Source organism: Schistocerca americana, chromosome 2 (assembly GCF_021461395.2).
Source record: "Schistocerca americana isolate TAMUIC-IGC-003095 chromosome 2, iqSchAmer2.1, whole genome shotgun sequence".
NCBI lineage: Eukaryota > Metazoa > Arthropoda > Insecta > Orthoptera > Acrididae > Schistocerca > Schistocerca americana.
In genome coordinates, this window is record NC_060120.1 from 2,042,675 (window position 1) to 2,070,419 (window position 27,745).

The following is a 27,745-nucleotide window of genomic DNA, read 5'->3' on the forward strand; positions in this document are numbered from 1 at the left end:
CGAAGGTTTCATTAGTGTTTATGAAACCTATCTATTTTGAAATGTGTACAGGACATCTCCAAACTCCACATATACCGATTTCATTAGGAGTTTGCTATGATCCATTTTGCGGAACCAAAGTTACTTTATACAGATACATTTAGCTTCATCTATTGGGTAAAGAACTGCAATCCATATGAAGTGATGAGGTGTCACAATAATGAATTTGACACTCATGATGTTCAACCAATAATCCTAATGCTATTGCTCCTCAGAACAAGAAGGTTATCAGCCTAAGGGGGTCAGGACGTCAAACGGGCTGACTTGCAGCAGGAGAGGCACCACAGGACATTTTAATTTCCACTGTCTATACTTTTACAAATAAATTCATAAAACTTTGTCAGCATGACCAGGAAGGATTCAGAAATCACACTCATTGCAGTGGAAGTTCGAAAACATAACGAAGTAATTTTTTTACATGTGAAATTTCATCACTTTTTTCACTTACTAATGGAAGCATTTGTTGTTATAGGTACACTTTTCTTCATAAGTAAGAGAGATTCTTCGATGAATTTTGCACAGCATACAAACCATACTTAAAGGTGTATGGAACTCTAGAATTTCCTAAATCTATTAAAAACTGTGGTAAAAATTGTGGTAATTAACTATAAAATTTGTGTTTTTTCTAAACATTAAGTTTAACATATAACAGTTCATTCGTTTTTTCATAAATTAAATAAATTCTACAGTTTCATACACCTATCAGTATGGTATGTATGCTGTGCAAAATTAATCGATAATCTCTCTAACTTATGAAGAAAAGTGTGCCTCTAGCAACAAATGCAGCCATTAGTAAGTTAAAAAATTATGAAATTTCGCACGTAAAAAAAATTATTTTGTTATGTTTTCGAACTTACACTGCAATGGGTGTGAATCCTGAATCCTTCCTGGTGATGCTGAGAAAGTTTTATGAATTTATTTGTAAACGTATAGACAGTGGAAATTAAAATGTCCTGCGATGCCTCTCCTGATCCAAGTCGGCCCGTTTGACGTCCTACCCCCCCCTTAATGAAAGACGTGGTAGATGGATTGCCGATTGTGCAGTTTGTGAGTCTAATCTCCGAAATATATGCATATCACACAACAGATGGGGCCACCGAGAGGCAAAGGGTGTGCAATGTGCAGCATCACATGTCCTCACGATCGAAGACTACTTACAGCGCCTCTATGGTGATGTTTGTGGTGCTCCACAGCAACCTCCGCATATGGTACAGCAATATTCGATCATGAGGTCATGAAGTGTACTCTGTCGTGCAGTCTTAAGTCAGAGTGTCACCTCATGACGATAAAAGAGCCATTTGTAATGACGGGATCAAAACCCTCCTACTGCTTACTTGAAACACGAGAGAGTGTGAGGGACTCCAATGGTGTGAATGAGAGAGACTGGGTGACTAGTTGAGTGAGAGCTTGTACCCAATAGCATGGCTCTTTTATCATAGTGTAAACATTGTAAGCATGTGCCTTCATGTGTGACTGCTTATGTGGCTGTGTATATGCTTGTGAGTGTGTTTGAGTGTGGATGCCTGTGTAATTACGTATGCCTGTGCGTAAACAAATAATTTTTTTAAAAATAAATAGCATACTATATACACATAATTAAATAAGACCATGAACTGGAAAAAGCTACAAAAAATATGAAAAAAGTTAAAAATATTAAAAGTACATACAACAAGGTTTAAAAATTGGAGTAAAATCATAAAAAACTTAAAAATTGGAAAAGCAAAAAAAAAATTGTTTCACCGTATTTCTCTCTTTTCCACTTTATATGAGTGCGTGTGTAAGCAGACTAGTTTTTAAGTTTCACCTACCGCTAATTGTTCGAGTCATACTAGTTTTAAGTGTGAGTTCCACCCATTTCAAGTTCATGAAGCAGTTTGGGATGAAGATTTTAGGGTCACCCAGTTCAGTCACCCAATTCATTGTATTATTAAATCATTTCATCTGCTTCAGGTGGAAAATGTTTAGAATCACCAGCTAAATGTATAAATTAAATCTTCTGTTTGGGTGGAATTTTACTAGTAATAGTAATGGTGTAAGAGAAACTGTAAACTCTGCAATAGCTGTAATCAGTACTGCAATGTAATGCAGAAATTTTCACTCAGCACTGAAAGTGATGTAGGAATATTCAATAAGTGCTGCAATGTAAAGTAAAAAATTTTTCATCCAGTACTATTTTTTGTAAAACCAAGAACTGTGGATAAAGGACTATCAAACAGCGACAAGAACTGTGAATTTAAAAACAGTATTACTTCGTGTATTGCAAAAAGAACTCGATTTGTGAATGGAAAAAAGTATTACTACTGTGAATATGTATGTCTCAATTAAAAATTGCTATTTGTTACCATACTTCTTTGTTGTTATTTCACCAATCCCTACCCCGACAAATGTATATAGTGGCTATGCAAAACACACAAGATGTTAGTATGAAGCATGAGGGGGTTGCTGTTTAAGATGGAGGAAAACAAAATACATGTAATGATTGATGGGGTGTCACGTTTCATGCTGCAGATATAGGTTTTTGGGAAGAGGCGGCAAATGTTCGTGTCCGCTTCCAAAGACATACAGCAAAAGTATCTGAAATTATATCACCTGTGCTTGAAGAAAGCCACAGATGTAGGATCTGGGCAAAGCTACATACTACCTAAGTGAGAGCTAGGTAGAAAGAAAGAAAAACATAGAGAATGTGAGGTAAAAAAATTCATTTATTTTCATTAATCCAACTTAAAAGCAATTTTACGTTTTCATAAGCAGACACAAACTATTTTCGCACATCTTCTTCTTCTTCTTCTTCTTCTTGAGCTGATGGGTAGCAGGGACCCATAGAATTCCAGATCTTGAATGGATGCAAACTTGAAGATTCTACGGAATAGATGCCAACTTGAAGATTCGATGGAATAGATGCAAACCTGAAGATTCGATGCATCTTTGTGATTTTCCACTCGTCTTTGGCGTACATGATGATATCAGGATGACTGAATATTCTAAGCGACGTCATCATAACTTTATAAGGTATACCAGGATCGTCCCAGTGGAGTCCATGGAAGAAACATATTAGCCACTTTACACTCTCCTGTATTTTAGCACAATTCACATCTTTGAATGGCCTCGGCGATGTAGAACTTGCTGACAATGTATCTATTATACCAGCATCTTATATGTATGCTACGAGTGCAACATCTTTAAATATGAATTGTCTTTACTCATCATGATCATAGAACCCTTGAACGTCGGCAAAGAAGTTCACACTGCAAGTTGCCATTGTGAAATGTTCTGGGTATGCCGCAGCACTTGGTCATTTATACAGCACGCTGCACAACAATAGTAAGTGGGCAATAGGTCATGTAGAAATAGAGCATACTGTGGAGTGTGTTCTGGGAAACTTGATAAGGATTCAAATTCGATTCGTACGTCTATTGGTCCTGATTTAAGTATCTCATTCTGCTTACAACAGTTTATTACGATGATTGGTGCCAGCTCGTTAAATTTATGTGGACTGAGTAGGCATCCTTCTTCAACACCTTCATTGTAAGAAGCACTGAACCTTGCATACATGTCAAATGCTAGACTGTATACACTGGAGGTGTGAATTAAAAAAGTCATGTTTTAATTCACAACTCCAGTGTATTGAATACATTCACGTTTGAAGCTACGAAATACGGATAAAATTAAGCAGGCTGTAAACATTATGGTGTCATTGTAGCATTAAACTGTCATACAGACAGAATTCTGTATTCAAGTAGATTCTGGTATTAGTTAAATTAAGTTATCAAGTACGGTGGAGCCATTTGCTAAACTCCCACCTCTATTGGTCTGAAATACAAGTATGATGAATCTCAATGTTTCCAGCTGCAGGGAGGTTTTAATAGCCCATTTTTTCCTGCTCGCTGTCGGTAGCACTGGTTACTCACAAACCTCCCATGAGCGGGAAGTAAAATAAAAAATGGCAGGTATGTACCGGTGTTCAGAACTTTTAAAAGCTTCAAACGCTCCTCGTCCGCCACAATGATGTGTGACTTTTCCGTATAATTTTGTTGATGATGATCGGATCCTCTTCTTGATATAGTTGAATGTATGAATTGCTGTCCGTTGCGCTACATACCTGAATAATTTCTAATAATTTGCTCCGTATCCTCAAAGTACCCCATAAGCATTTTTAGAGATCGGCAGTGCTCTTCTGCTGTTCCACACACAAGCTCGGCTATGAACCATCCGGCATTTACTAAACCATTTAAACCCAAAGTGATGATGAGACATATGTTCTAAGGGTTGATGCAATGCCTTCTTTATGTGTACCATCAGTGTCTTCCCCATTAAGTTCATATCGTATTTCCTAGAACAGGAATGCCAAAGCATTACGCATAAGTTCTGATCCCACTGCATGACAGCCATCCTTTTCCTTAAACGATGCATCCCAATACATGAAAATCTTGCATGAAAAAGATGAAGCGTCTTAATGTAGGATGACAGTAATTCCATCTTCTTGTTAAATGTCGTTCAAACTTGAGGTTTTTGTGAGGAGTATTCCTGTCATATGATTCGCTCATCATAATCCACGGGATGTCATCTATTGAGAAACGACGCCGTTTCAAGCCCACTGATTTAAGAAACTTGTAGTTCGCACGTGTTATCATCTTGCGGTTATTCTAAGAAATGCTGTGCTGCGCATTGTGTGCGCTGGTTGTATACCTTACGCTCATCCTGTCTTGGATATAGTTGTGCAATGGTTTCCTCACAACGAAAGTCAACAAGTTGGTTATTCTGGTCCACGAAACGCTTCACGTAGTCCATTGTATGAACTGTCACTGGAACCTATATAGCATTGGTGGAAGTCTCAACAATCATATACCCTGTTGCGACTGATGGGAAGAATCGGTAAATTGAATGGATCAGTCTATCGTTCAATTATAAGTTCGTTGCAATCTTACACTCAACATGGATTGTATTGATAGAGAGAATATCCACTACCTGATCAGACTTGTAAAATTTACAGAATCCGTCTTCAAAACCTGTCCCTTTGTGAAACCCTGTAAGGGGCCTACTGAACCTTTCTGCTTAAAGTTAATCGATGCATTCGCCGTTGTTATTTCAGATTTAAGTGTACTGGTGTTTACACAGAGCTCAGTCCATTTCCACACCAATTTAAAACTTCGTTTAAATCGTCAATATCGTATGCACCAGGTTCAGTTTTCAGAATTTCGCCTTTGCCATTAATTTCAGATGCACTTTATTTGTGATATTTGGGATTTAGTTGTATGTCTCCAGCCCAATCAGCATGAAACTTCAACCTCCAATGCTTAAATCAATTGGTGGGAAGTAATTCGCACGTAATACAGACGGTCGTTCTTTTAAAGTCAGGGTGGGTGACATTGCAACTAGACATAAATTGGTGAATGGATGCTTAATGCCCATCCTTATAGATCATTCGGTGTAAACGTCAGTAGGAACATGATGCATGGATGACCAAACACGAAAGTATTAAGGTCTTGGTGGCGTCGAAAATTGTAGAACATTTGTCTTCTGCCTGTGAAATATCGTTGCAATTTTTGTGAAGGTTTCAGGACGCCAAATAAGTCGAAATAGCGGACGTCAATTGTATTTTATTTAACATATGCTACCCAGTGAGTTCCAGGTCCTCCTGCTACATCTAGATTCACAATTGCGCACCCTCCTGATTTCCATACAGTCTTCAGTAATGTATTCCGCATAAACACACCTCGGAATCACGGAATATTGAATTTATTTCTTCTTAACAAACTTAATCAGATGTGTATTTGTAAGCGCCCTGCTGGTAGGACTGCAAGGGGGGTTATTTGTGTTTATGAAGAGACCTCGGTCTTTCATTGACAGTCCTTCTCCGATGGCTGCTGCCTCCATCGTGCCCGATGTAGTTGCTACTGAGAGTTCTGTGCATTCTTGATTGTCCTGGCAGTGAACCCACGCCGAGAGATTGGTTAGGGCAGGAATGAGTAAGGGAATAATTCCACCCGACATCTTGGGTATTGGTAGAATCCTGGGCGGTTCAAACGATCTTCTTTTTCTCGGTCCTTTCTGCTTCAGGGTGCTTTTAGCTGCATACGTCGCCGTCAGTATGCAGTTTTTCATGCACCCTTTGGTTTTCTTCTTCCTTAGCGCGCGACGTGCAGCCCTAACAACTTGGCTGAACTTCTTCACATCCAAGCCCAACATAACTTTACCACACACTCATTGGTTTTTCAACTGAAATTGCTGCAATGAGTTGCCCTATACCCATATCCCTTCTCGCACGTATTGCTCTAGCTTTATCAGCTAAAATTCGATCGGTGGTGTGACGATCTTTATTCACTGCATATGCCATGTCGTGTTCCATACACGCTTCGTCGAGCAGATTTATCCCCTTACCACCGCGTGCCAATCGTTTTTGAAGTTTTGTTTCAGGTCCAGAGCAGTTATATTCAGCAATGTGTAATTCGACTGGTTGTTTGTCGAAAATACCACCTCCTCCTCTAATGCATCTCCTATCACACATGTTATGCTGCTGAGGTGGGTGTGGTCTATGCACTCTGTTAAATAGCAAGTCACCAGCGTCGATCCAGCTGTTTTGTGATGCAGGTAATCCAAGCCATTTAACTAACGTTCTGTTTCCTTGACGCCGATTGACCCTCTCTACGAGATACACATCTTGTTCTAAACTCTTCTGTAACATTTCTGTGATAAGGCATCCTGCAGTTTCAATACCACTGCTGTCCTTTAACAGACCGCTACGGTCGCAGGTTCGAATCCTGCCCCGGGCATGGATGTGTGTGATGTCTTTAGGTTAGTTAGGTTTACGTAGTTCTAAGTTCTAGGTGACTGATGACCTCAGACGTTAAGTCCCATAGTGCTCAGAGCCTTTTTTTTTTTTTGTCCTTTAAGAGGGAGGTTCCAGGATTCATTCTGTGCAGTCAGGAAACTGTGAATATCTCGATTGACCAGTTTGGCATGTATGGCTTCTCAAATGCTGTCTTGCGTTTTGAAATATGTACTAAATCATCTACATGAAATTGCTGCTTGCGTAGATAAAGCATTTTAATACGATTGTGTATTGTATCTAGAAGTCTGTCATCACGAACATCCACTAGTCTCATTTTTATTATGCGATGTTTGGTTCGATTATACTGTGCATTCATTTGTGGCAGGATATCGGTTTATTTGTGTGAGGCAGGAAGATTGGATAGCATCCACTTTTGGGATATCAGTGTTCTGTTCAGACATTCCATGATACTTGCCTTCAGGTGGGTGACCGTCGAGTAGTGATGTATTCCATACCGCTCCGTCACAGTCTTCAAATATCTATTGTAAAACTCGCCTCCATGATCTGTTTGAAGGTTGTCTGGGCTTCGATTCGTCCCCGTCTGCAGCAATCGCTCAAACACATGCGTGGCATCTTTCCCTGCTTTCACTTTCGCGCGTAATGCCAAGGAAAATTTAGAATAAGCATCAATGACCATTAAACTATACCTGATGCCGTTATTTACACGTGAATATTCCCTCATGTTAACAAGATCTGCCTGACACAGATCGTCCAAACCTTTAATCGTAAAATATCTACGAACGAATGTTTTGCACGGCGGTTGGTGCGTTTCTCGAACTACAGTCTCCATACTTATTCGATGGCACCTCTAAGCTCAGAAATTATTCAGACAACTTCATTCGAATGAGCTGTATTACCAGCACCGACTAATGCCATGAGTAAATGTAGCCGATCAATACCATGACGTGCGGTCTAAGGCACCTTGTCACGGTTCGCGCGGCTCTCCCCGCCGGTGGTTCGAGTCCTCCCTCGGGCATGTGTGTTTGTGTTGTCCTCAGCGTAAGTAAGTTTAAGTTAGATTAAGTAGTGCGTAAGCCTAGGGACCGATGACCTCAGCAGTTTGGTCCCATAGTCCTTACCACATATTTAAATTTTGTTTTAAATACCATGGCCGCTGCTATTTTTTTCACCATCCAGTACAGATTTTATACTGGATTTGTGTTTCCAGTTTCTATGGATTTTCGAATTCTGAAGCAGATGTCAAACGCAATATTTCAAGGTACATTTCCAGATCTGTAGGCGTGTGGGTCTTACGAAAGTAAGGTTCAATAGATCTGTATTGTGTTCTCACTTACATTTATAGGCTGTATGGTTTGACTCAGCTGACACCAAATACTTTGTCTATCATAGCATCATGTGATCCTTAGTGAAGTCGGTAATGGCATCGCTATCATCGTGTAACTCTGCTGAGAGTTGACAGAGAGATTCTGTAACTGGCTTAAAGATTTCTCCCACTTCAAATGCTCTAACCTCAGCAGCCGTAACTTTTCCATGCCTCAATGACTTTATGCTTAGTCAACATCTCGTTGTATACCAATCGGACTTCTGTGCGGCGTGAGGTTTCATACATACGCTCTCCTTCTTCTTATGCTGCTCCTCATTCGGTAACAGATATTTTCCCTTCACTGAAGTCGCCTAATTTCTTTTCAGTTGTATTAACCCGTTCGTACCATAGTCCCTTCTCAGCAACAGATATTTTACCTTCAATTAACTCGTTTACTTTCTTTTCGATTGAATTAACCCGACCATTCATTGTACTGTTCAGTCTCAGAACGGTATAACAAAATGTCTATAGTTCCTTGTGTAATCCTTCAACTTTACAGTCGAGAGTTTCGCGTCCCTGTACAAGCTAATGTTTCGGCTATGCACACCCATCCTATAAGACTGAGCTCCAGACATACGTGCGAATTTATCGATGGTGATGCATATACTGATGTAAGCACATCTTTCCATGGCTATATTCAGGGCTATTACAAATGATTTAAGCGATTTCATAAATTCACTGTAGCTCCATTCATTGACATATGGTCACGACACACTACAGATACGTAGAAAAACTCATAAAGTTTTGTTCGGCTGAAGCCGCACTTCAGGTTTCTGCCGCCAGAGCGCTCGAGAGCGCAGTGAGACAAAATGGCGACAGGAGCCGAGAAAGCGTATGTCGTGCTTGAAATGCACTCACATCAGTCAGTCATAACAGTGCAACGACACTTCAGGACGAAGTTCAACAAAGATCCACCAACTGCTAACTCCATTCGGCGATGGTATGCACAGTTTAAAGCTTCTGGATGCCTCTGTAAGGGGAAATCAACGGGTCGGCCTGCAGTGAGCGAAGAAACGGTTGAACGCGTGCGGGCAAGTTTCACTTGTATCTGGACATGCTGGAAAATTGGCTCATGACACAACTGGAGACCGACAGCGCCGACTTCATCTTTCAACAGGATGGTGTTCCACCGCACTTCCATCATGATGTTCGGCATTTCTTAAACAGGAGATTGGAAAACCGATGGATCGGTCGTGGTGGAGATCATGATCAGCAATTCATCTCATGGCCTCCACGTTCTCCCGACTTAACCCCATGCGATTTCTTTCTGTGGGGTTATGTGAAAGATTCAGTGTTTAAACCTCCTCTACCAAGAAACGTGCCAGAACTGCGAGCTCGCATCAACGATGCTTTCGAACTCATTGATGGGGACATGCTGCGCCGAGTGTGGGAGGAATTTGATTATCGGCTTGATGTCTGCCGAATCACTAAAGGGGCACATATCGAACATTTGTGAATGCCTAAAAAGCTTTTTGAGTTTTTGTATGTGTGTGCAAAGCATTGTGAAAATATCTCAAATAATAAAGTTATTGTAGAGCTGTGAAATCGCTTCAATCATTTGTAATAACCCTGTATACACTCCTGGAAATGGAAAAAAGAACACATTGACACCGGTGTGTCAGACCCACCATACTTGCTCCGGACACTGCGAGAGGGCTGTACAAGTAATGATCACACGAACGGCACAGCGGACACACCAGGAACCGCGGTGTTGGCCGTCGAATGGCGCTAGCTGCGCAGCATTTGTGCACCGCCGCCGTCAGTGTCAGCCAGTTTGCCGTGGCATACGGAGCTCCATCGCAGTCTTTTAACACTGGTAGCATGCCGCGACAGCGTGGACGTGAACCGTATGTGCAGTTGACGGACTTTGAGCGAGGGCGTATAGTGGGCATGCGGGAGGCCGGGTGGACGTACCGCCGAATTGCTCAACACGTGGGGCGTGAGGTCTCCACAGTACATCGATGTTGTCGCCAGTGGTCGGCGGAAGGTGCACGTGCCCGTCGACCTGGGACCGGACCGCAGCTACGCACGGATGCACGCCAAGACCGTAGGATCCTACGCAGTGCCGTAGGGGACCGCACCGCCACTTCCCAGCAAATTAGGGACACTGTTGCTCCTGGGGTATCGGCGAGGACCATTCGCAACCGTCTCCATGAAGCTGGGCTACGGTCCCGCACACCGTTAGGCCGTCTTTCGCTCACGCCCCAACATCGTGCAGCCCGCCTCCAGTGGTGTCGCGACAGGCGTGAATGGAGGGACGAATGGAGACGTGTCGTCTTCAGCGATGAGAGTCGCTTCTGCCTTGGTGCCAATGATGGTCGTATGCGTGTTTGGCGCCGTGCAGGTGAGCGCCACAATCAGGACTGCATACGACGGAGGCACACAGGGCCAACACCCGGCATCATGGTGTGGGGAGCGATCTCCTACACTGGCCGTACACCACTGGTGATCATCGAGGGGACACTGAATAGTGCACGGTACATCCAAACCGTCATCGAACCCATCGTTCTACCATTCCTAGACCGGCAAGGGAACTTGCTGTTCCAACAGGACAATGCACGTCCGCATGTATCCCGTGCCACCCAACGTGCTCTAAAAGGTGTAAGTCAACTACCCTGGCCAGCAAGATCTCCGGATCTGTCCCCCATTGAGCATGTTTGGGACTGGACGAAGCGTCGTCTCACGCGGTCTGCACGTCCAGCACGAACGCTTGTCCAACTGAGGCGCCAGGTGGAAATGGCATGGCAAGCCGTTCCACAGGACTACATCCAGCATCTCTACGATCGTCTCCATGGGAGAATAGCAGCCTGCATTGCTGCGAAAGGTGGATATACACTGTACTAGTGCCGACATTGTGCATGCTCTGTTGCCTGTGTCTATGTGCCTGTGGTTCTGTCAGTGTGATCATGTGATGTATCTGACCCCAGGAATGTGTCAATAAAGTTTCCCCTTCCTGGGACAATGAATTCACGGTGTTCTTATTTCAATTTCCAGGAGTGTGTATATATAGGAACTCTTGGATTTTCCGTCTGTACCAGCCATCATTCAGTTTTCTTGTTTTGTCAATAACGAGAAAGTGCGAGTGATTCCAGCAATCTGCACATTTCGTTACAAAATCATTGAACGGCATATTGATTCCCACACGAGCCTGCCTGGTAAATGTGTTTTAAATTCAGATTGCCCGTTTGAATTCCGTAATTAGGTTTGCATTATCCCTCGCCAGCTGTTTTGAGATTCTGGACTGTGCCAGACTCAGCTAAAATACATCAACAGCCACAAGGAGACCAAAACAGAAATTTCGTCGAATTTGATCTTGGTTTTCCACATCAACATCGTCAAATATGAACACTGTGTTTGGTTTTACTTTTCCCTGTGGAGGGATACCACCGCCCACACCACCTACACCCTGCAATGTCTCCTGTTATATTTGATATTTGGACTGAAATACACATACAAGCTCAAAGTGGACACCATCCGGATGTGTTAGCAGTGACATGAGAACATTTGTCTTGCCACAGTTGGATGGACATACAATTACTGCATATTTTCAGGAAGGAGTTTGCCATTCTTCTTCCAGTTGTCTTGCATGCCGTCAAAGTTACAGTCGCTTACAACAAAGTCTTCATGCTTCGCCCACCCTGCCACGATACCTACTACGTCAGATACTGGTATGCATTGGGTTTTTATAGATAATAATGAACACTGCACCCTGCCCTAGTACTGACTATGTCATATAGTGTCGTGGAATTGGCTTTTGCAGAGAATTTAGTTATATGACATAATTTTCTGCTATTGCACGACTGCAGTAAAAATACTGCTAGCAATAGCTTTAGTACTTCCAATATAATGAGAGGTGTGAAATAAAACACACACATGGTTGTATACACTTTTATTCAGTAATCTTAAATTGGATGCACTACATGAACAGGTTATTTCTTTATCTTAACGCCGGTACAGAATATAAAAAGAAAGCCTTCTTGTAAGTATAGAATTCAGCACGTATTTCTCTCAAACTTATTGACCGACAGTTTCTGTTGGCACCATACTGACCCACTGTTCAAAGTCGTCTACATGCACACTGTTCGTATGGAGATACAGTGCAATGTCCGTGTACACAGCTTTAACGCAAGGCACCCATTTGTTCAGCCTTTCCAACACAATGGATAGCACCATCTGTAGACTGAACGAATTTGTCGTGATGGTGTGCTGCAGACAAATGGACGTGTCACCCGACTGCACACAGAGTTCAGAGTCACCATACACTGTTGTAACGGATAGAGTTAGAGCACCACAGTAAATGTCCAGTGGAGGACAGCTTGGATGATACTAGACGCTCTACTACTGCTTGATGTAGGCTTTTACACAACACAGTTCATCCCATTCCACCTCTGTAAGCCACACTTTAACAATTTTACGTGCATTCTTGATCTCTATCACAACATACCAGTCCCTGTCTGTGGATGCTTCTGCACCAGTATGTAAACACTTTGAGCCACTAGCGGTTAAATTATACACTGAAGTGAACAGTATTGGTGCAGAGGTCACAAATGGTATCTTCCCATCCACTGCATCCTCACTTTGCCGACACAGTATCGCAGGAATATTGTGCAACGAGGTGTATGATGGGGTCCAGTACCGCCCTGTGTCATGCTGGTTAGGGCTCCCAGTGCGCTTCCGCGAGTCAGACTATGGCTGGGTGTCTTCAACTGACAATAACAGCTCACTGTCCTGCTCCAACATGCTGACCAGGTGTGTGGCAGGAGCCAAGGGCGCAGCTGCTGCTGCGGGCCCAGATGGGCTGGGACGTGTCACTGCTGCAGACCCCGGCTGACTGGAGAACGTACAAAAAAAAAAACCGGTACAAGCGATAATGCCAGCACAAAGACTTCATCTTCCTCACGTGACAGTAAACACAGACATTAAGCGAGGGGTACTCACTCTTCCGTGGCTTCTGTCTGTTCTGCTGATGCCGCGGCTGCGAAGCACTGGACAATCTTGGCTCATGCTTCATGCTGGCTGACTGACTGCGACTGAGGCGGCAGAGCTGCTGTGGCAGCCTTATATTCCCAACGTGGTCAGGTGCTGTGCTCCTATTGGCTTCTGCCAGTTCTGAGCGCCTATGGTGCCATAATTGTGAACTAGACCAGTTGCTTGGTCCTCTGGATCATAGTCAGTTTTCCATCTCACAAGCGATGTCTATCTCTTGTGAGTTGGAAAACTGACTGTGAATTGAAAAATGGCAAGCAGTTATAACAACAGCGTCAGTCTTCATGATTTGCAGAAAGCATCTTGATACCATTCAGCTGCATAGCCATTACCTCCTGGACAGTATTCCTCTTCTTCTTCAGGCATTTATCCAATATCTTTCCATTCTGCATGTAGGAGGCTATGGGCACAGTCATCGGCTATATGCTTACAGGCAACATGGTAGTTAATCTCGTCCTGGCCAGACACCACCAGCTCTTCAATAGAACATGTTCCGCACAGCAGCAAGGATGGTGAGTGAGTGATGATGGGATGAGAGGATGGCTTGGTAGATGGGGAAGTGGGTGTAGAAGAGCAGTTGAAGCACTTCAGTAATATATGTAACTTATACAAATGTGCTTAAACTGAAGCAAATTAGCATCATCTGTCTGCCGCTTCCATTTTGGAAGAGTGAATACTTCATGTGGAATATCTCATCTACATCTACGTCTTTTTTCTCCTGCACTCTTCCGTTATCATAGCAGTAGACTGTGCCTGCAGTTCTCCATCTACATCTACATCTACATGGATACTCTGCAAATCACATTTAAGTGCCTGGTATCCAATCCCGTATAGCGCGCTGAAAGAACGAACACATACATATTTCCGTACGAGCTCTGATTTCCCTTATTTTATCGTGGTGATCGTTTCTCCCCATGTAGGTCGGTGTCAACAAAATATTTTCGCGTTCGGAGGAGAAAGCTGCTGATTGGAATTTCGTGAGAACATTCCGTCGTAACGAAAAACGGCTATCTTTTAATGACGTCCAGCCCAAATCGTGTATCATTTTAATGACACTCTCTCAGCTATTTCGCGATAATACAAAACGTGCTGGCCTTCTTTGAACTTTTTCGATGTACTCCACCAGTCCAATCTAGTAAGGATCCCACACCGCTCAGCAGTATTCTAAAAGACGACGGACAAGCGTAGTGTAGGCAGTCTTCTTAGTAGATCTGTTACATTTTCTTAGTGTCCTGGCAATAAAACGAAATCTTTGGGTAGCCTTCCCCACAACATTTTCTATGTGTTCCTTTAAATTTAAGTTGGTCGTAATTGTAATTCCTAGGTATTTAGTTGAATTTACGGCCTTTATATTTGACTGATTTATCATGTAACCGAAGTTTAACGGATTCCTTTGGGCACTCATGTGGATGACCTTACACTTTTCGTTATTCAAGGTCATCTGCCAATGTTCGCACCATTCAGATATCTTTTCTAAATCGTTTTGGACTTTGTTTTGATCTTCTGATGACTTTATTAGTCGATAAACGACAGCGTCATCTGCAAACATCCTAAGACAGCTATCAGATTGTCTCCCAAATCGTTTATATAAATAAGGAACAGCAAAGGCCCTATAACACTACCTTGGGGAAAGCTGGAAATCACTTTTGTTTTACCCGATGACTTTCCGTCAATTACTACGAACTGTGACCTCTCCGACAGCAAGTGACAAATCCAGTCACATGACTGAGACAATATTCCATAAGCACGCAATTTCACTACGAGCCGCTTGTGTGGTACAGTGTCAAAAGCCTTCTGGAAATCCAGAAATACAGAGTCGATCTGATATCACTTGTCAATAGCACTCAGCACTTCACGCGAATAAAGAGCTAGTTGTGTTTGACAAGAACGATGTTTTCTAAACTCATGCTGACTATGTGTCAATAGACCGTTTTCTTCGAGGTTATACATAATGTTAAAACACAATATATGTTGCAGATTCCTGCTGCATATCGACGTTAATGATATGGACCTGTAATTTAGTTGATTACTCCTCCTACCTTTCTTGAATATTGGGCGACCTGCGCAACTTTCCAGTCTTTGGGTACAGATCTTTCGTCGAGCGAACGGTTGTATATGATTTACTTCTTCGTTACTCATGTTGGCAGCTGTTCTTGATTCGAATTTTTGAATGTTTACTTCGTCTTCTTTTGTGAAGGCATTTCGGAATTCTGCTTTGCCAGCACTGTCATCGATAATATCACAATTGTCATCGCGCACAGAAGGCATTGTCTGTTTCTTGCCGCTAACATACTTCACATACGACAAGAATTTCTTTGGATTTTCTGCCAGGTCTCGAGACAAAGTTTCGTTGTGGAAGCTTTTATAAGCATCTCGCATTGATGTCCACACTATATTTCGAACTTCTGTAGAAGATCGCCAATCGTGGAGATTTTGCGTCTGTTTCGTTGTTTCTGCAACAGTCGTCCGACCAGTTTTGTGCACCAAGGAGGATCACCTCCATCGTTTGTTAATTTATTTGGTACAAATCTGTCAATTGCTGCCGATACTGTCTCTCTGAATTCAAGCCACATTTGGTCTACACTTATATCATTAATTTGGAAGGAGTGGAGAATGTCTCTTAGGAAGGCGTCAAGTGAATTTTTACCTGCTTTTTTGAATAGGTATATTTTTTGTTTATTTTTGGAGGATTTGGGGGTTACAATATTCGATCTCGCTACGAAAATCCGTTTGATGCTCGTTATTAACTCAGGGCTATTTTTTGCTAAGAGGTCAAGTGTGTTTTCACAACCGTTTACTATTCGCATGGGCTCATGAACTAACTGGTCGAAATAATTTTCAGAGAATGCGTTTAGTACAATTTCGGATGATGTTTTATGCATAACTCCTGAATTAAACATGTATTTTCAGCAACATATGGAGGGTAAATTAAAGTCACCACCAACTATTATCGTATGAGTCGGGTACATGTTTGAAATCAAACTCAAGTTTTCTTTGAACCTTTCAGCAACTGTATCATCTGAACTGGGAGGTCGGTAAAAGGATCCAATTATTATTTTATTCCGGTTGCCAACAATGACCTCTGCCTACACTAACTCACAGGAAGTATCTACTTCAATTTCGCGACAAGATAAACTACTTCTAACAGCAACAAACACGTCACCGCCAACCGTGTTTAGCCTATCCTTTCGGAACACCGTTAGGTTCCTTGCAAAAATTTCGTCTGAGCTTATATCCAGCTTAGCCAACATTCAGTGCCTACAACGATTTGAGCATCAGTGCTTTGTATTAGCGCTTGGAGCTCTTGTACTTTCGCAACACAGCTACTACAATTTACAACTGTTATACGAGTGGTTCCTGTATCTACGTTCTTCATGTGTTCGGCCTGTACCCTTTGTGGCAGAAGCCGTTCTTGTGTTTTCCTGAGACCCTCTAACCTAAAAAACCGCCCAGTCTACGCCACATATCTCCTGGTACCCGTGTAACCTCCTCCTTCATATAGTGGATACCTGATGTATTCAGGGGAACACGAAACCCAACCATCCTCTGGCGCAAGTCGAGGGATCTGCAGGCTAAACTGTCGCAGAACCATCTGAGCCTCTGATTCGGACCCTCCACTCGGCTCTGTACCAGAGGTCCACAACTGGTCCTGTCGACTATGCTGCAAAAGGTCAGCTCTACTTTCATCTTGCAAGCAAGACTGTCAGTCTTTACCACTTCTGTTAGCCGCTCGAAACCAGAGAGAATCTCTTCTGATCCAAAGTGACACACATCATTGCTACCAACATGAGTAATCACCTGCAGTTGGCTGCACCCTGTACTCTTCATGGCGTCCGGGAGGACTCGTTCTACATCTGTCATGACTCCACCTGATATGGACACAGAGTGCACACTGGTTTTCTTTCCCTTCTTGTCAGCCATGCCCCTAAGGGGCCCCATAATGCGCCTAACGTTGGAGCTCCCATCTATCAATACTCTCACCCCTCTGGATCTTGCAGGCTGAGAGGTTTCCTCTGAAACAGGACAAGCGACAGCATCTGGCTCAGTGACAGCGTCGGCCTCAGACAGCGCATGGAACCTGTTTGTCATACAAACCAGGGAGACGTTGCGTGCAGCCTCCTGGGAAGTCTTTCTCCGGCTGCTTCGCCCCGGGGCGACCTCCCACTCGACCACAGGTGGGGGGTCAGCCTCAGTGCGAGCAGTAACTGGGTTGGCCACTGGTGAGGACCGATCAGAGGACTCTGAAGCGCTGGACGTCCGCTGGATCCCCACAGCCGGCCCACAACAGTGGTGCCCATCCACTGCAGCCTCAAGCTGTGTAACTGAAGCCATCACAGCCTGAAGCTGAGAGCGAAGTGTCACCGACTCGGCTCGCATCCGCACACAACAATCGCAGTCCCTGTCCATACCATAGACCGTGGAAAACTAAACTATGCAGATAAACAGACTATCAGCACGAAAACGCAAGAACTGTGTCCAATAAATTTGATTAACACGCTAAGATTCAAAAACCTAACTACCGAAGCACTCAGAAGAAACTAAATAATTCGCCCTGATTAAGAACTTGTAATATGTCACAAAATCGATTCACTTTCCGATGCAAACGAAAACGCGTGAACTGTGGCTATTATATATTAAATAAACACGCAGAAACACAAGAAACTAAACTATTTGAGCACACAGATGATATTAGATAATTCGCTCCTGATTAGGAACTCGTAAAAGGCACAAAATCGGTTACTTCCCTGCTGCTGCTTCTGTCTCGGTCGGCTACTGCTGCATATCAAATGTGTACGTGTAATACAGCTACTGAAAGCCGCTCTGTCCCCCACATTCATCTTGTTGATCGAACACATCACAGTGCAGCCACAACAGGAGCTCAGCATAGACTGAGCCTCTTCCACCAATTCTGGTAGTGTGAGCAGAAAAAAAAAAAGAAATTCCCACCCAAATTGGAATTTTACTGCAATTTCTATGGGAGGTGTTGGGGATGTGACGTCAGCAGAGCCCTGGGACAAAGAAATTCAAGTCACTTTTGAAATTCCACCGTTTTTAAATACCCACCATGTTTTGAATTTCCAGCCAAAATTCGAAATTCCTGCCAGTAGGACAGTTGGGGGAGGGGGATGGGGAGTGGAAGGGGAGGGGGAGGGGCTGGAGAAAGCACTTGATGTTATCTGTGGGTGGGGGGGCTGGGGTGTAATTAACTGATCAATGTAATTAATTTGCGTATCAGTTTGATACCAAACGTGCACCAGAAACCCCATTATCCTACCACTCCTCTCTATATAGTCACTGCTCCTACTTAGACATCTGTCATAGAGTTGTATCTTGTAATACCCTCGTCATAAAAGGCAGCCGCCTGTGCTTTCCGTCATTTTTCTATGCTGGTCTACAGTACACTGTCAGTAGCGAATTACTGGCTGTATTGTGGGTGATAATCGCTCCACATTGAAAAAAATAAAAGAAACGTTGCAAGAGTAGATTGATTGTCCCTGCAGAGTGTGGCCGAGAATTACCATGAAGAAGCAAACACGTAACAGTTAAGTTGTGTGCGCTGCGTGACGGCTTGTGAAACCTCAGCAGGTGCTCGTACTTGGTGGGGAGACACTGATCTCTGGGCATCTTTACGTGCTCACTGTGCACTGAGAACTGAAAAGAGCTACGTGGCGCGAAAGTTGGGCATACTAAACACATTAGCCAACACATCTGCGCAAAGTTTCATCGGATTTTCGTGACCTGTCAATCCTTACATCCCGAAAAGCTCTCGTAGTATGTAATGTTTCTGATGTTTGCATTTACAAAAGAACAGTACCACCAAAGTGTGCCGTGCGCCCTGTTACCTCAAAGCGACGCCTTACGCACCTCCTCCTTCCTGTCCTTGTCGGCGAGGCACTCGGGCGACGTCATGTTGGCGCCGACGACGCGGCCGTCCTCCAGCAGGGCGACGAGCACCGTCCGCTGGTCCAGCATCCGGCGCCACAGCCGCTCCATGTCCCGCACGGCGGCCGCCTCCCCGGTCAGCTCGAGCGCCCCGCACACCGGCTCGTCGCGCAGGAAGTGCGTCGCCATCAGCTCCAGCACGGCGTCGTCCAGCTCCGGCGTCGCGTCCTGCACGACGAAGCGCGGCCGCTGCCCGTCCGCCATGGGGCGCCGGCCCTCGAAGCGCCGCCACACCGTCGGCACCGGCTTGTCGTCCGGCCGCCTCCACGGCCTGCTCTCTGCACACATCTGCAGCACGTTTAGAAACCAGAATTGTCCAGTACTGAAGTTATAGGCAGATGGCTGTGTGTATTTGGATACACAGAGTAATAACCACTTTCTGAATAAAAGCCTGCACCAATGCTAATATGCCCAAGTCAATCTGCAGTAAAAACTAATTTGTCTTCAAATGTCAAAGGGCTTGATTAGATTACATCAGATTAGTGTTTCGTTCCATAGATCCGTGCTGAAGAGATCCTCGTGGATGTGGAGTATGTCAATATTTTTTTAAGCTCAAATATCAATACTAATAGTATGAATATATACAACACATCATTTGTTTCTATTAAAAAATTCGTCAATGGAACAGAAGGAGTTGGCCACTAGTAAGTCTTTCAGGCTTCTTTTAAACTGATCTTTATTTGTAACCAAATTGTTTATGTTTGCTGGCAAATTATTGAAGATGAGTGTTCCTGAGTGGTGGACCCCTTTTTGAACTTAAGTCTCTTTTAAGTCCTTGTGCAGATCATTTTTGTTCCTGGTATTGTATGTACGAGCTCAGCTGTTTGTTGGAAAAAGAGATGTATTATTTAGGACAAATTTCATTAAGGAGTAAATATACTGAGAGGCAGTAGTTAGTATACCCAATTCTTTGAAGAGGTTTCTACAGGACGTCCGTGAATTTACTCCACAAACAATACGTATTACACGCTTTTGGACTCTGAAAACTTTTGTTTGCCTTGAAGAGTTACCCCAAAATATTATACCATATCACATTATGGAATGAAAGTAGGCAAAGTATGCAAGCTTTTTCACTTTTATGTCGCCTATGTCTGCTAACACTCGAATTGCAAATACAGATTTGTTAAGGCGTTTCTGCAGTTCTGTGGTGTGCTCCTCCCGACTGAGTTTATTGTCAAGTTGTAATCCCAGGTATTTAAGACTGTCAACCTCTTCTATCTGCTCTTCTTCGTACTTTATGCATATGCTGGGTGGAAACGTCTTACAGGTTCTGAATTGCATATAGTGAGTCTTTTCGAAGTTTAAATGTTAGTGAGTTGGCTTTAAACCATTTATTAATATTCATGAAAATATCATTAGCATATCTTTCTAGAACTACACTCGACATACTATTTATTGCAATACTTGTGTCATCTGCAAACAAAACGAACTCTGCTTCTCACAGTGCAACTGATGAGAGATCATTAACATGCACAAGAAAAACCAATGGCCCTAAGATGGATCCTTGTGGGACACCACATGTAATTTCTTCTGTCTAAATAGTAAGATTTTCGTTAATTTATGTTGTGTACAACTTTGTACACAGTGATGAGGGGAGGTGGTTATAGATTGGTGTGGCAGCTGTCGCCATAGGAAAGTTGGACAGGAGCAGAAATGATTAGCGAACAATTTATACAACAAACTAGAGATTTACTTCACTTGTCTATCTCCAAGCTAACGAAGACTCATTACAAACAAGCAACAAACGACAGGTCCAGCTATCACAATGTCAACTAGGATGAGGCTCCCTGAAGTAAGCGCAAATGATGAGGTCGGAGACGTGGCTAGGCGGCATCCAAAAACTGTCAGGTATTCCATAACCTGGCTTGCACAAGAAAACTTCGTTTTCACATGTCTTGTCACACTGGCGGCGTGCAGATTTCACATATTTTACTTCAATCTTACTTTGTAAGGATGACTACGTTGTAAGCCACGCAACATCACTCTTGTGCAAACCAGGCTACGGAAAAGCTGATAGTTTTTGGGGCCATTACGTACAATTCTCTCACGATAACACGTGTTATACTATTGCGAGTAGTGAGCTTTTGATACAGCTTCTACACATGCAAGTAGACAATTTCCTATATGACCGTCAACCTGCGAAATTACCGTCTACAACCTGGCTTGCTCACGGCTACTGTTTCAACTACGTACTGTTACTGTTTTGGCGTCCACCCGCGGTAGCTGTGTGATCGGCCCAACAGAATGTCACTCCTAAGCGCCCGGGTTCGATTCCCGGCTGGTTCGGAGATTTTCTCCGCTCAGGGACTGGGTACTGTGTTGTCCTAATCATCATTCTTTCATCCCCATCGACGCGCAAGTCGCCGAAGTGGCGTCAAATCGAAACACTTGTACCCGGCGAAATGTGGGCCTAGTCACACGATGTTCATTCACTGTTTTGGTCCTTATGAATGCATGTTGCTGCATGACTACAGCTAACAATGCTTTCCAATGCTTATTCAGCGACTTTTCATATTTTGAACGATCTACAGATGGTTGCAGACAGCAACTGAAACTAGTTCTCGAACTTTAATAGTGATAGCAAAATTATGGTCTAGGCATTAAAAGTTTTCACTCTTAAAAGTTTTTTATTTAATAAACACAGTGGATGATTTGTCTACACGTTCTGAGACACATACATCTGTCTTACACTACAACGTGTATTACGAATCGATCTTGGGTAGATACTCTATCCAACTGATAAATGTTATGTTCCTGTACATCTTGTAGTTTTCTCGCAGTCGTCTTCTAAAACGCCAGAGGTACTTCTGAATAAGCATGTATTCCATACACGTTAACAATGTTCGATGTAAAGTCAGTTAGTCTTCCAACGTTTCCCTTAAATATATTTACAAGTACCCTACACAGATGCTTATTAGATTTGGAAGTGTAGCTCTTGGAAATGATTTAACTTTATGGTGAAACAACTTGGGGAGATTGGGAGATAAATGCAGATATTCTGATCATTGATACCTTAATACGTATCCACGTCAGTGCTTTAGTTTTTTTTTGTCTGCATCCAATGCACATCAGTGTTTTAGTTCTTTTTTTCTCTGTGTCCAACACTTATACCGCCAACACGTCACACAATTTACTACCCGATTTTTTCGTCCAACACTGAACCCACAAAGGCGTGGGACCGATGACCAAGCAGTTTGGTCTCTTTTCCCCCATTCTAAACCAACCAACCAACCACAAAGGCGTCACATAATTTACTACCGGCACAGGCGTAACTACGCCTTTCAATATAGACTAACCATTTTGCATCCACGTGATCACACTTCAACAGCCAGAAGAAAATAAGCATTAATGGCTTACTCTTGCCGCAAGTACTTGGAGGTACTAACCAACCTAATAACATATTACTCCTACCGGCTATAATTATTACTTTGCAAGTGAAGTAAATAGTGATTTAATGTTCTTCCGTACACTGCGCTGTCACCAACACAAATGTCTGCACTTACACTCCTAACGCTGTGTATCTAATTATACGACTAGCATTTAGCATTACGCAAAATGTAACAAACTGTGGCATGACGTCTTTTGACTTCCCACAATAAGAGAAATATTCCAAGAAAATCTGATTAAATTCATTTCAGTAATTATGATATAAACTTGTAACTTATGGAACATATCAAAAATATAACAATTATGTTATATTCATTATATGATCACCTTCTACTTTTTCAGTACATGAAACGTTAATTACGAGATCCGACTTCAGTAGTTGAAATTTTGAGGTAAAATGCGAGTCTACAATTTGAGCTCTCACGAACTGAAAAGTTTAAAATGGTTAATAAAATTTCAATATCTACGGATGAAGATAATAAACTTGTCGCTGATGTGGATTAGAATATGAGGCTTAAGTATGCAGTGCATTTGCGGAAATTGTTACTCTTATCCACGCAGCCCTCTAGTTATAGAGGATACTTCCGACAGGAAAACGTATACGCTACTTGCACTGAGTGTTGCAAAACTGGCGTACGAAAAGTTAAAAACATCATTGATTTCCTCTCTGGCTAACAAAAGTTTCTGACAAAGCACGTCTTTTCATCACAGACATGGTCACTTATTCTGTCGCGAGATGGAATTGCATACGCCAGAGTGTTACCTTTCTGTAAGGAGGCTAACTTTACTTACGCCAGCTTTGAAATTTTTTGTTATGTCACGTCTGTTGACGTTCTTGCATGACAGTGTATGATGAATTTCTAGGCCAGAGATTTTACTCAAGTGTTTGTGGAATGCGACATAAAATGTACATGCAGACTACCTAGAGTACTGGACCAATTATACAGCCAGTAGGTTCAACTCAAGTACGGCTCATCTTATGTCGCAAGTTAGTGACCTGTGCATGATCCTATACAGGTTAGCAAGATATTAAGCCTTCGACGTACTTTAGTAAACACACAATTTAATTCATGTTTTACTCATAATTCTCAAAATACTTGATTTGCCCTAGGACCAATATCACCGCTTGGAAACGTCATTATGCAATAAGTCTACGTATGTGAAACTTCCTGGCATATTTGTGAGATTCGAACTCGAAATCTTCGCCTTTCGCAGGCAAGGGCTCTACCAGCTGAGCTACCAAGCAGAACTCCCCAGCGATCAGCACAGCATTACATCCGCCAGTACTTCACATCCTACCTTCCAAACTTCACAGAATCTCTCCTGCGAAACTTGCAAATCTAGCGCTGCTGGAAGAAAGGATATTGTGGTGATGAGGCTTAGACACAGTCTGGAGGATGTTTCCAGAATGAGATTTTCACTCTGCAGCGGAGTGTGCGCTGATATGAAACTTCGTGGCAGATTAAAACTGTGTGCCCGACCGAGACTCGAAATCGGGACCATTGCCTTTCGCGGGCAAGTGCTCTACCATCTGAGGTACCGAAGCACGACTCACGCCCGGTACTCAAAGCTTTACTTCTGCCAGTATCTCGTCTCCTACCTTCCAAACTTTACAGAAGCTCTCCTGCGAACCTTGCACAACTAGCACTCCTGAAAGAAAGGATACTGCGGAGACATGGCTTAGCCACAGCCTGGGGGATGTTTCCAGAATGAATTTTCAGTCTACAGCGGAGTATGCGCTGATATGAAACTTTCTGGGACATTAAAACTGTGTGCTGGACCGAGACTCGAACTCGAGACCTTTGCCTTTCGCAGGTAATGCTCTACCAGGAAGTTTCATATCAGCGCCCACTCCGCTGCAGAGTGAAAATATCATTCTGAGAACGTCCCCTAGGCTGTGGCTAAGCCATGTCTCTGCAAGATCCTTTCTTCAAGGAGTCCTAGTCTTGCAAGGTTCGCAGGAGAGCTTCTGTGAAGTTTGGAAGGTACTGGTGGATGTAAAGCTGTGAGAAGGAAATCTGAGTCATGCGTGGGTAGCTCAGTTGAAAGAGCACTTGCCAGGAAAAGGCAGAGGTTACGAGTTCGTGTCTGGGGTCCGGCACACGACTTTAATCTTCAGGAAGTAATGACGTTGATTAATTTCTTCTAGTGCCTCAACTATCGAAATTTTTGTTTTTTCAAAACAAAAATCTTTACTTGCAATGAATTTCTTTAGCAAATATCTACATTGTGTAGGCCCAATTGGAATATATCATGATCATTTCACCTTAAGTTTATGCTGGTAGAGTATAGGTGATGGCTGTGACCGATTCCGCTAATTGTTTGGCAGAGCATGAGATATTGCTACATTTATGAGCACAACATTACACTTGTTTCTGTTGGAGCAACTGCTAGTCTTTACACTACCTACTAATAATCTACTGATCATCCAGCGATATGCACGATTTTTATAATTATTTACATTGTGAAAACAAAAATCGGCTAGGAATAAAATTTAATGTCTCCTAATCTTCCACATGAGCCAACAGTTACGTGGAGCTTACAGTACTAATCGAAACTGCAGAACACTGGTCATTGGGTGTTAACGATTGTTCCTAACCTACGAAAGTCCTCATTACTGCAATAATGGACCAAGGCATACCAAGTAATGCAATGGCTTTGCTTGGCTGAAATATTATGAAAACTATTAATGAATCAACAGATGTGACTAACCGAGGAAAGCTAAAGATTATTAGCGTTTTTACATTTTTTTTAAATTTTAAAGACCATTTACAATTACATTGCTGCGAAGATAGAAGCAATGGTATCAAGCGATATACTCCTGAATTCACTGAGAAATGATCATAAGGATGAAAGGTCTTAGAAATTCAGTAATATCTACCCTCTGTGCCATTATATATAATAACTATGGGAAAACAAACACACACACACGCACAAAACTGCATTTTGTGAATAACTTAAAACGTTACGATTAGGAGTGATGCTGATATTTAAATGTAACGAATGGGCTCCAGTTTTATTGCAGTATTACGGGTGCTGAAGTATACACGATAAAAAAAGTCATTATGAATTTGAATAGTATTGAAAACAGAACGCAACAATACAGAAACGTTAATCACTCTGTGTACTTTTTACAGTGTTGCCACCGCGCTCTGATGGTAGCTGAAAATTGTAAGGAGGTACTCGGAAAAACTACAGGTAAAACGAAAAACAACAAAATAGTTATCCGAATATAATATATGAGGTACAGCTATTATAGTGCATTTAAGTTTCAAAAGTATTCTACATTAACTTAAGCCTGTCTATACACCCGGGGATTACCAACAATATGGAAAGAGCAGTATGTTAAATCGCCTTGCACAGGAATTGTTAAATGTTCAGCTTGTAGCACAGCGACTTTGGATTAACGAGGAGGAGGTCTGGGACTAACAAACAGCTGCAGAGTGTAGGTACCTGTAAAAGATTGGGCACAGAGTTCGTTGTTGCCAGATTTCCAATCATTTCATCGATGAAATCACGTTAACATATTTCATTTGGTGTAATTTTTATAAGTGATCGCTCAAGACAGAAGCTTAAAACTGTAAGGAGAAACGCAGAAAAGTTGAAATGAAACCCTCTGACATAGATCAGGTACCCTGTGTATAAAACAGCTCAAATTCAAAAATTGTCAGGAAATTAGAACACAGGTTACTTGTGCTGCAGGGTTTCCCACCGCTCCTTTGTGGAGATGGCCTCCAGGTTTCTCCCTGATGACGCTGTGGATATAGACCTGTTGTCCCAAGTAAAAACTGGCATGAAATCCTAGATAGGGCAAGGTTACATTGGTGGAAGTATGTAATATGTGTTAAGTATAGTATCCAAGATGGCCACCGTATTTCCCCTTGCCATAACCTACCTGAGGTACAGGAAGTTAGTTCCCCCTACAGGACCAAACCTATGAATAAGAGAACATACTTTTGCAATTTAGGTAGTAACCGGTCTGGAATTTCCTGCTGGCCTACTTAACATGTTTTTACCAAGCTATTATTCACTCAGACAAGTATGGCTATTTATAGCAGGCAGGTCACTTATAGACTTCAAGATGGTCACTGTGTTTTCCTCCTAATACCACACATACTGTTTCTTGTGGCAAGTTAAAGTCCAACTCCCCTCTGATGTCACACTTCATTTCGATCTGACTTGTCCTATTCCCACTGCAGAAGTAATACGACTGTTTAACTTAAGTCTTTATTTCAGACAAATACTACATGGGGGAGAGCACCCTTTCTGCAGTCATTAAGTTCACTGCCAGCCACATGCCTGCTCTCCAGGCACTGCTAGACCAACAAGCAATGAAAAGCCACCACCACTGCAACCTTCCGTTCACCCACCACTAGCAGGGAACCTGGACAGACGCAGCTGTCAGCCATCAGCCAGGACTGGGACGAGCAGCCAGCCAGCCAACTCACCTGTGCCACGCCAGTGACTAACGCCACAGAGGTAGCACTGTGTCCACTCATCTGTCTGACATTTTTAAGTGTAGGTGTTCATATGTCAACACTTTCAATGAATTATAAATGCACCCATACTTATAGAAAGAATATGTGGGGTGCAGATACACTCAATACTGCCTACAGTAATAAAATTTGAACACTGACCTACTGTAAAAAACTGAAGTTTAAAGCATCTATTCTTATGGAAGACACATTGGCCTGGTCACCTTTAACAAAGTAGAATTATATGTAATAGACTTTCTTCAAATTGGTGTTACATGACTTTACCCATCAAGCAGGACCATTTCATACATTTTACATTTCGTATGATATGTAGTGTAGGGCCGAAGAGTATTGTTCACCACTTAAAAAGTAGCAGAGGGCCATACAATTGACCTGCATACCATAGACAACACATGGTTAAGTAGGGGAGACCACACATGTTTAAATAATACACTCAAGTTACCTTGAATTTAAATAAAAATATATAACTCATGTGTGCTGTTTAAACATTTACAACATATGTTGTAGGATGGGATACAAGCGTTTATTTATTTGCTTTAAACAGATGTGGGACAAACCTATGAACAGTCCACACTTCAACAATGGGTAAGTTATATTTAGCCCATACAACAGTATATCACACCCTACCTCATCCACTCACCTGTCCACAATAGAAGCCTAACTCTTTACTGCTAGCTGAAAGGAATTTACAAATTTGCCGCTAGCTTGAATGCAACATCATTAGACTTGGAATTTAAACAG

General features: G+C 42.6%; 1 protein-coding gene across 1 annotated transcript in view; it reads right to left on the minus strand.

Annotated features, from left to right (window-relative positions):
- The window catches only part of LOC124595154, a 71,886-nt gene that overhangs the window by 29,290 nt on the left and 14,851 nt on the right, over positions 1–27,745 (minus strand). Inside the window, exon 2 of the mRNA XM_047133758.1 lies at positions 19,044–19,409. Within this exon, the coding sequence (XP_046989714.1) occupies positions 19,044–19,409 (366 nt within the window). The remainder of the gene's footprint in view (positions 1–19,043; positions 19,410–27,745) is intronic.